This window comes from Gracilinanus agilis, chromosome 3, assembly GCF_016433145.1.
Source record: "Gracilinanus agilis isolate LMUSP501 chromosome 3, AgileGrace, whole genome shotgun sequence".
Classification (NCBI taxonomy): domain Eukaryota; kingdom Metazoa; phylum Chordata; class Mammalia; order Didelphimorphia; family Didelphidae; genus Gracilinanus; species Gracilinanus agilis.
This window is the reverse complement of record NC_058132.1, coordinates 627,612,295-627,623,462: the sequence shown is the minus strand read 5'-3', so window position 1 is coordinate 627,623,462 and position 11,168 is coordinate 627,612,295. Positions and strand designations below refer to the sequence as shown.

The window sequence follows — 11,168 nt, the reverse complement described above, 5'->3', positions numbered from 1 at the left end:
TCATTCATTCCTTCCTTCCTTCCTTCCTTCCTTCCTTCCTTCCTTCTTTCTGTCTCCCTTTCTTCCTTCCTCTCTTTCTTTCTTCTTTCCTTTTATCTCAATCTGTAATTTCACCCACTTCCCAGTGTCATTCTCCACAGATGCAAATCAGTAACTTGTTTATTTATTTATAGTTTTATAGAGTAGCCTGGGGGCATGAGAAGGTTAAGAGGCTTGCTCAGGATCCCCCAGGTAATGTGCCAGAGACAGAACTTGAACTTAGATCCCCCTGACTCCAAGGTCATATCTCTCCATTTAATATGCCACACTATCTCTCTTGTCATGTGTATTATCCCAGCCAATAAATTTGTAAGCAGAAAAAGGCAATGCAAAGGAAAAAAGCAACCAGGGACATACAGTTTTGCTAGGATGATTTACTTATTAGATACTATTATTAAAAAAGACCTCAGTTTTCCATCTCTCAAGGGGGATTGCATTTGCATTTTGGACTAAATGGTAGATTTAGAAGATCGTGGTTCAGTTTATGGAATTTTTTAGAAGAAAACATAGTGGAACTTAAAAGTGCTTTCTGGCATCTCTCCAAAAGATGCTCTATCAGAAGATTTTTCTGCTTATGTTTTAGGCTTTGTTCATTTTATATATATAAATTTTGCTTAGATGCACCATAGAATAGTGGGTATAAGGTCACTCTTCAATTCCCGGAGATCTTGGTTTGAGACCAATGATGTGGAACATTGAAAAAGAGGACTTGGATTAGCCTTTTACTACTTGAGTACTTGAGTGTCCTTGGGGCAAGTTACTTCTCTCTGGGCCTCAATTTTTTTTTACCTGTAAAATAAGGGGATTGGATTAGATAGTCTTTAAGATCCTGTCTAGTCATTCAGTTTTATGATCCTATGATCCAGGGAATATATTAGTTTTGTGACCCTAGACAAGTCACTTAACTTCATAGTCCCTTTAGTGACTCTCTAAGGCTTTAAGTTGCTCAAAAATGGAAACTCTACAATAGAAGAAGACATTTCCACATTGGGAATTCATCAATAGGAAACCAGATCCTCTTTATCCCCCTAAAATAAACTAAAAACCCCTCCAAAATCTAAACAAACCAACAAACCAAACTTACCCTTATTTGTAGCACGTCATTTTATTATAATTGAAATTGAATTATTACCAGTTTGAAAGGATTTCATGAATGTCACTCTGCAATAAGAGATTTTTATTTATAGAGTCCTCTTTGAGATTGACTTCACAGATTTTTATTTATAAGTAAAATTATAAAAGTAACTTCTATTTATTGATATCCTTGTCTATGAGTTATTAAGCTATACCTTCCTAATGGCAAAAAGAATTATTAATAGAACCTCAGATCTCAGCAAAATGACTGATTATTCAATAGCTTCTTTAACTTACATGTGTAATAGATATGGGAATTGGAGAAGAAATGCTGTCTACCATTATGTAAGCATTTATTTTCAACTGAATTGAAAGGATAAAGGTTTTCATAATATATTTTATTTATAGTGTTGAAGCTATCACGAGTATGTATTGTTAAATATTTTGGAATTTCAGTGAGAGAAGTCATATGATGTTTGAGAAATGTACCTGATTATTTCCCCACTGAGTTTTTTTGGAGGGTTCCATTTTATTACTAAAGTTATAATGCAATTTTCCTTCTGTCGTCTTTTTCTAGTCAGATATAAGGTAGATAAAATACAGATGTTAATCAGTTGACTCATTTTTTTCCAAATTGGTTATGAAGGCTGAAGTCACCCTGAGCTCCAGTGCTTGTTTCTCCAGTCTGCCCTTAAATATCGTGAATTTAGGCTCTTTTCACTTAAAAAAAACTATTCTCAAGTTGTGTTAGGCCACCTGAATACATGCCAAATGCCATTCTCAGTTTTTCTGGAAGCCTCTTTGAAAGGAAATTTATTATCTCTTGGCCCTTTAAATCTGTGAATAGGTTGGCAAGAAATTAAACTCTCTTTATGGTGAAGGTAAAAATGGATTTGTCCCACCTTTCTATCCCATTGATATTTCTTAGTCAAGGGATTATATATAAGGTAAAAAAAATCAGTGAGTACATAAAAATATATTTTGACTTAATTCTACTTAAAAACACGAGGATATTTTGGACCTTATATGCCTAATGTGGCTAATCGACCCTGGTCAAAATGCTGGCTGACCTCCAGGTGAGATTGAAACCCCTGTATGGTGACAATGTTCAGAGAACACTAAAGGGATCATCTCATTAATAGGGCTTGTAGTCTTTGGGATCAGATGTCAAGTATCAATGACTCCCATTCTGTAAGAAGATATTAATTGAAGAAGAGAGAGTGCTTTCAATAATTACCTTTTTCTCTTTCATGTGTGATATAAGTGGGTGATAAGTTGGGAGTGGAGATACATTGGGCGGATAGGAAAAATTCGCCTGATGTAATCCAGTGGTCATTACTGTGATATGACAATGAAATGCTTCCTTTTGAAGGAATGATTTTTCATTTTAAGATAATTTTCTGTTTGCTTTTCTCTTTTTCTCAGTCATTTCAGGTGTGTCCAACTCTTTGTGACTCCTTTTAGGGTTTTCTTGGCAAAGATCCTGGAGGAATTTGCCATTTTCTCTTCCAGCTCATTTTACATATGAGGAAACTGAGGCAAATAAGGTTAAATGATTTGTCCAGGGTCACCCAGCCAGTAAGTGGCTGAGGCAAGATCTGAACTTAGGAAGATGAATCTTCCCCTTTTCTATGGGAGAGGGCATTTCCCTTTACCAAGTACAGATACCAATGTTTTCTTCTAGGAACTGTCATTAGAAGACAAAACAAAAAGGAAAACAACTCTGTCTACATATACATGCAAACATACACATACACATACATACTTAAATACATACACACAACAAAACTGAATGACACTGACCGCACTAGACAACCCTGGCTGCCTACACAAGTTTTTATGGCTGAAATAGAGAACTTTTACTGAGATACATCTCCCTGCCTTTCATTCCTCCTTTAAAAAAAATCATTTGTGAGTTCTTGGTAGATTTTCTTCATCATAATTAGGAAACATTTTTCTCTTAATTAGCATGACATGCTTTAAAGACTAAGCTCAGTCTTTAAGTGCTTAACCCCATCCCCAAAGTGCTCAAGAAGGATTTGTTGGATGAATGAAAAATTGAACAATAAAAAGATCAGAACCTTCATTGCCTCCTTCATACTCGATCTATTCTATTACCTGGATTCATCAAAAGCCCATTAGGGAATCTCTGGGTATTAGAAGGATTGATGGTTTCTTCATTCTTAGGGGTTTATTCTTTCTTCCATAAGCAAGAACGGAGAAGATGCTATTGGTAGTATTTCCTTCTGATAAGATTTATTTGCCTTATCGACTTATCAAGAATGAAAAATAACCAGCCATTATTGCTTTCAGATAATCCCGGATATTGCCTGTGGGAATGCCAGTTCTAATAACTCTTCTGGAGGCCGGCTGGTATCCTTTGAAGTACCACAAAACACTTCAGTAAAGTAAGGATATGGTTTTGTTTGCTTGTCTGAGATGACTGACTTTGCCCTGATAGGTCTCAGAGAAAAGCTGAGTTTGCTAAATTTTGAGATTGGGTCATTATATCTTCTGGGCAGTTACTGAAATTTTCAAATAAAAAAGGACCCAAAGAATTCTTAAGAGCATCCGGTTGAATTTTAAGTTAGTTTGTGAGAGACCACTAAATAACATTTAATGGGACGAACTCTAAATGCTCTCCCCACAGAAGCAATTTATTACTGAAAGATCTCAGCAGTTTCAGGTATGGGCACAACCTTTGTCATCCAGGGAGCAGAGGAAGAAGTTTTCCTAGAAATGATGTAATTGATGGTCTATACCTGTGAAATTGTTTGGCCACCTCATGGTAAGGCTAAGAATGCAGAAGACAGCGGTCCAGCTCCAGAGGCAGGCAGGCGTGAGAATTTCCCCAATCCTATTTGCCTTAAGATGTGGAGCCTTTAACGATGGTTGAGCCATTTAATATTCATGGAATATCCAAATTGGAAATTGAAACTGACCCAAAATAGATGAATAAAAATCTCGAGGAAACCCCTATTTTCAAAGAGGGCATCACTACCCTTAAACACCCAAGTGTTAATATTGGAGTTAGCCTCGAGCCTTCCCTTTCCCTCATCCTTCACATTTATTGTTGCTGTTTGTTCACAAAATGGTGCTTGAACTGAGTCTGGAAGTAAGAGTGAGGAAAGAGCATGACTAGGCATGGGATAAGGATAGTCAATGCAAAGGCAAAAGATGGAAGATGGACTCTCAGACAGAACAGAAAACACTCCTTATTGTCCAGAAACCTTGGAGAAAATGGAAAAATGTGCTGATAAACATTGGGCTTAGAACAACTTCTTGCACCATATGCCACGGGATGCCATTACCCGAATACAAAAGGTCACAGCATTAAAGAAAATATGAGCAAACAACTAAGGGCAAGAACAAGTAGAGAAGCATTCTCAAAAGACAGCGATTTTGGTTATGTGAAATGGAAATGCTTTTATCCAACACAAACCTCAAATGCAAGAATGAAAGAAGCTGTCATTGGAGAATCTGCTCTTTGTCTCTTCCCTCAGATAGGCAGCCATCCATCGTGTTCTCATAGTCTTCTCTAGACTATAGAAATAGCGTGCTTCCAGCCTTTCCCAGGTCTGTTCCACCTGCCATATTGCAGCAGAGCCCAGAAGAGTGAAGAGGCTTTGTCGGGGTCATATACCCAATAAATTCCAGAGATGTATAGGATTGAGTGCCACTCTAAGGCAGAATTCCCTGGCTCTAGTATACTGCCAGAATTTTTATAAAGTTGGTGGCCAGATTGCTTTGACTACGCTACTGGAAATGTTCCCTTTTGAAGCCCTTTGTGAAGGAAGTTGTAACTTCTTGATTTCAAAGAGAATTATTACAAATTCTTCTTACCCTATCCATTTTTTAAAATCCTCACCTTCTGTCATAGAATTGGTATTATATATTAGTTCCAAGGCAGAAGAACATTAAAGGCTATGCCACTGGGGCTAAGTGATTTTCCCAGGGTTACACAGCTAGGAAATGTCTGAGGCTAGATTTGAATTCAGGTCCTTCCGACTCCAGACCTAGCTCTCTGTCCATTGAACCATCTAACTGCCCTCACCCTATCCATTTTATATATTATGGCACTTGAATACCTTTCATGCCCCAAATAAGGGATCTTCAATTTTTTTTTGTGAGGAATACTTTTTCATTTTTTTAAAACCTTTACCTTCTGCCTTAGAACCAATACTGTGTATTGGCTCCAAGGCAGAAGAGTGGTAAGGGCTAGGCAATGGAGGTTAAGTGACTTGCCCAGGGTCACACAGCTGGGAGGTGTCTGAGGCCACATTTGAACCTAGGACCTCCGGATTCTAGACCTGGCTCTCCATCCACTGAGCTACCCAGCTGCTCCCTACTTTTTCATTTTTGAAAAGCCCTGCGATTCCTGTGGGGTTGGGTATAGATGTTGGGAATCCTGCCAAAGGAAGCCCAGAAATGGATCTGGAGAAAGATCTCTGGTTGATTGTATTGCTTCCCTGACTGGAATCCAAGCTGACTGAGCATATGTGGCAGCAGCCATTGGCTAAGAAATCTGTTGCTAGAGAATGCCTGACCTACTGGTTTGAAACTTCCTTGAAAAAAAGTTTTATCCCTAAAAATCTAAATTAAAGCCTTTTCTTCTAGCCTCCATGAGATAGGGAATAAATAGGTACTCTTATTTGAATAATATTACCTGTCATGTTCTTTTTGAATAGCCCATAGTCTTCCATTCTAACTGGCCCAGTTCTTTTTTTTTCTTCTAAAAAAAGCGTCTATAGTCTGACTCTTCATATATTTTTATTGTTCTTCTATGAACCACCATGAAATTCTGCCGGTCCCTCTTAAATGATAGCGATTTGAGCTGAACACTGTGAATATGTGACCAGGGCTTTGTTGTAATGGAAGCATTATTTCTAGGGTCTTATATATTCTATTATTTAAAAACAGTTACCCTTCACTTAATGTTTTATGACTTTTGTATCATACATTTACTTTAAATAACTGTGATATAGTGAAGAGTCCTCTGACCGCAGGCCAGTCACATTATCTCTGTGGGTCACAGTTCTTTGTGAAATACAGAGAACAATAACTGCATGCTCTACATTATTTAGTAGCATTTTTAACCTCACATGTGATAAGTTCTAGAAAGTGCTTTGCAAACCCAAGAGGGGAATGTAAATGATAGCTCTTGTTATCGTTTAAATTCTGGTCATTTTTAAGTGGTCAAGAATTGTGGGAGAAACTTTTAGATGAAAGAAAACTATGTTTAGTTTGTATTTCTTATTAAAATGGTTATCCAAAACTTTAAAAAATTAAGATGGTTAAGACTGGGATATCCTATTATATGTGTATACACACACACACACACACACACACACACACACACACACACACACACACATATATATATATATATATATATGCAATCACTTTCTCCATTTTGAATCAGAATAGGTGATAGAATCTCCATTTTTATATGTAGAAAGCCATGTAAAAATTAGTAAAATAGTAACTGCATGACTACTTATTTAAAATAATAGCTAGTATTTATATAACCCTTTAAGGTTTTCAAAGAGCTTTACAGATAGTATTTAATTTTATTTTGGCATCAACTCTGAGATGTAGATGCTATTATTATATCCCTATTATATGTATCCCAAATATGTTATTGTATCCCTATTATTATAAATGAGGAAACTAAGGCAAACTGTTGGGGCTCTCTTCATCATTTTTTTCTTCTTCTTTGGTAGTTTGATTGGCTGATTTGTGAGGTGAGTTTTTTTTCAGAAGTGTTTTGTGACTCACCTTCTCTTTTGCTTCCATTTTTAGGATTTGGAAAGATGCCACAGCATCCCTCATTTTGCTCTGGAAGGTCACTGCAACTGGGTTTAAGCAATGCTCCCTTATAGATGGCAGAAGTGTTACTCTCCTGCAAGCAATGGGCGGCCTCGTGCTCTCTGAGGAAATGCTTGTCTTGGGAAACAATTACTTTATTGGTGAGTTTATGTAAAGATGCTTCCCTCCCAAATGCTAAGGAACTCCTCTTTATAATTTTTCAGTGTTGATTGGTTATTAGAAATCCTGGATATGAAGAACACCCATAATTGTCACCATTTCTGGTATTTTAAGACAGAGATCATTAGAATAACATGCATTCCTAAGGTAACATTGCCAATGTATTTTTTGACATTTATTTGAGAGATACTAAGGGGTATGTGTGTGTGTGTGTGTGTGTGTGTGTGTGTGTGTGTGAGAGAGAGAGAGAGAGAGAGAGAGAGAGAGAGAGAGAGAGAGAGAAAGAGAGAGAGAGAGAGAGAGAAAAGAATGTTGATAAATATCAAGCAAATATAAATTTATTTTTCTATTAGGATTCTGACTACTTAGCCATCCCTAGTGATATATAATCACAAATGATACTAAATTACCTTCTAGCTGTTTGTAATGGAGTTGGGACAGGGCAAGGAGGGAGAATAACTCATCCCTCTCTCACTTGCCTCTAGCTAGTTTCACTAAGCCACATTGAATTGAGGGTGCTCCATTTTTATTAATAAGGTTCCTTGATTCTAACTTGACTTATTATTTGGAAAAGATTGTGTGGATACCGCTATTGACTTTCATATATTCATTCCAAACTCTGCTGGAAAGGATAATCTCCAAATCTCAAGAGAACAGAGCTGAGCTGCTGAAATCTTGGCATTTGACCTAATATGACCATAAATAGTAGATGGGGTTTAAGGACACATTGTTTCTGGGATCAGGAGACCTGGATTCAAATCTCACCTCTGATACTTGTTACTTGCATGACTTTTTAGGCTAGTCATCTCATTTCACCTAGCTTCAGTTTCCTTACCTGTAAATGAAGAAGTTGGAGTAGATGACCTCTCTTTCAGCTCCAGATCTCTGGACCTATTATCTGTTCCCTCTCACTTTCTTTCTCCTAGTCAGCATATTAGAAGGCTCTTTCCTTTCTCCTTGGGGTGGGCAGGAGAGCAGAAGTTTTTGCTTCTTCATCCTCCTGTCTCTTGAACTCTGGACCCCCAACCAGTTCTATTTCTCTCAGAAGGTGAGTGGATCAAATTAAGAAGGAATAAAAGGATTACCTTGTCCCGGTGAGGGACCACTTATTATTTTGTAACCTAACAACGGATCCTACTTGTATCTGTTCTCAGAGTAGGCAAGTTCTTATCCCTTTGGGAGAGCAATTGGTGAGTGATAATCTTGATTTTAGCAAGGAAGCAAGTGGAGTCAGGAAGGGATCTCAGTGAGATGATCCAGGGGAAAGAGCAGTAGAAAAAAAGAGGAGGAGAGAGGTAGACATAGATAACTGCTGGATTGTAGCCCTTTTTTGACAAGCTAAATGGGGATGGACATGGAGTTCAGCAAAGACATGAGAGGTAAACTATTTTGACTTTCCTTAGTGCTATCTTAGTCTAGTTTCACTAAAAATAAACAAAAAGACACCCCCACATTTCTCCTCTCTCCCACTGTAAGTCAGAATATAGTTGTTTCCACCATGTGTTTAAAGTAAATATTTCACTGAATAGATATAATTTAATTATGAAGTCACATGTGAGACCACTAGGAGTACTTTGTTATAGAGAAGCAGAAGAGACCCTTATATGTTCCAAGGCCTCACTATTCAACTGCTAAGGAAACTAGAAATCAAGTTGTAAAAACAATTTCCTTCTATTGAAGAAAATTATACTTGTAGATATTTGGAGGAAGAATTTGGCTTTTTTGTTTTTGAGATTGTAGGGTACAGCAATGCATTCTTTCCAGATAATAATAAAACATAATAATTACTATTGACATTTGTATGGTGATTTAAAATTTGCAAAGTTTTTTATAGTCATTATTTTATTTGAACCCTAAGACAACACTAAAAGAGAGACACTACAGGTGTCCTCATTTTACAGATAAGGAAACCAAAGCATATTGTTATATACTTAATATCAGAATTTGAATCTCTCTCCCAAAATAATAATTTTGATGTCATATTCCTGTGCAAAGTTTGAAGCACATTTCCCTCACAATAATCCTATGAAATATCTTAGCCCTATTTAAAAAAATTATTTTATTGTCATGTAAAACATGCTTTCATATTAGTCACTATTGTAAGAGCACACCCATACATAACCAAACTCCAAAAGAAAATCATAAATACACCGATGTGAAAGATGACTCCAACAATTCTTTCTCTGGACATGGATAGCATTCTTTGTCATGCCATTCAGGATTGTCCCAGATGACTGCATTGCTTAGAGTAGCCAAGTTTTCACAGTTGATAATTGTGATATTGCTGTTTAGTGGACATAATATTATCCTGGTTCTGCGTATTTCTCTCTGCATCAGTTCCTGCAGATCTTTTCAGCTTTTTCTGAAATCATCTTGTTTATCATTTCTTATAGCACATTAGTATTCCATCACCAACATGTACCACATTCATTTTGTTTAGCCATTCCCCAACTGACGGACATCCCCTCAATTTCCAGTTTTTTTTGCCACTATAAAAAGAGCTGCTATAAACATTTTTGTACAATTAGGTCCTTTCCCTCTTTTATTATCTCTTTGGAATATAGAACTAGTAGTAGCATTACCAGATCAAAAGCTATGCCCAGTTTTATAACCCTTTGGGCATAGTTCCAAATTGCCCTCCAGAATGATTGGATCAGTTCACAATTCCACCAGCAATGCATTAGTGTCTGGATTTTGCCACATCCCCTCCAACATTTACCACTTTCCTTTACTGTCATGTTGGCTAATCTGATAGGTGTGAGGTGGTACCTCAGTATTGTTTCAATTTTAATTTCTCTAGTCAAGCGTGATTTAGAATAATTTTTCATATGATTATTGATGGCTTTGATGTCTTCATCTGAAAATTGCTTGTTCATATCCTTTGACCATTTGTCAATTGGGGAATGGCTTGTATTCTTATAAATTCTACTTTGTCCTCTATAAATTTGAAATACTATATCTTTATCAGAGAAATTTATTATAAAAATTTCCCCCCAGTTTATTGTTTCCATTCTAATCTTGGTTACATTAGTTTTGTTTGTATAAAAGTCTTTTAATTTAATATAATAAAAACGATTCATTTTATATCTTATAATATTCTCTATCTCTTGTTTGATCATAAATTCTTCCCTTCTCCAAAGACCTGTCAGGTAAACTTTTCTGTGTTCCCCTAATTTAGCTATGGTATCACTCTACCTAACACATATCCATTTTGACCTAGGGTGTGAGATATATTGGTCTATTCCTAGCTTCTACCATACTATTTTCCAATTTTCCCAGCTAGCCCTTTTTTAAAGATAGAAAACTAAGGTCTTTGGTGTCTGAGTGATGTTTGTATTGGAGAAACAATAGAAATACTGCTTTTAATTTTTTCACTAATTGCACTGTGGTTGTGGTTATAGTCCAGGGGGTTACAGGGAATTTGAAAGGTAAAGATGCCCCTATATTGGTCTGCTTCTACTCATATCAAATTAAAAGTAGGTAGCAGTCTTCTGGGAAATCCTATTCAATGAAGTTCAAGTTTTGTGAAGATCTTTTTGTAGCAAAAACCATTCTCTCAAAAGTTCATCTTTAATTAAAATGTTTTGGGAAAACTTCTATTTCCCCCACTTCTTTGACTTAATACCTAAAATATGGAGGAAAATATCTCTAAAATCACCCTCTAGTCTATGACGTACTGAAAATCATTTGTTGTGAAAACCTTTATGTTTTAACTTCTGTTCTTTGAAAGCTTGTGATTCCAATTCCTCTTTAATTTCCGGTGCAGAAACTTCCAGGTGTTTCAATGTAGTTTTATCATTGCGATCACAATTCTCTTTTTTTAAATTCAATGAAGGCAGAAGGCAGTGTTGTTACAAGTTACCTCCTGTGGAGGCATGGCCAACTTCCCAACAGTGACAAATTGGCTACACCCACACACTGGGAGCTAATCCACAGTTTCTAAAATCGTCTTTCTTATTTTAAAAGAAACAAAATTAATTCTTTGTAATCAACATGGGCTCCTTGAACTCTATAGAGTAATATGCATTTAAGGTGCTTTATTATACTAAAAATCTCTCCCCCCCCCA

General features: G+C 36.6%; 1 protein-coding gene across 1 annotated transcript in view; it reads left to right on the top strand.

Moving 5' to 3' along the window:
- DNER (delta/notch like EGF repeat containing) overlaps positions 1-11,168 on the top strand; it is a 226,749-nt gene that overhangs the window by 2,277 nt on the left and 213,304 nt on the right. The window contains exons 3-4 of the mRNA XM_044669452.1: positions 3,427-3,521; positions 6,916-7,082. Coding sequence (XP_044525387.1) covers positions 3,427-3,521; positions 6,916-7,082 — 262 coding nt within the window. The remainder of the gene's footprint in view (positions 1-3,426; positions 3,522-6,915; positions 7,083-11,168) is intronic.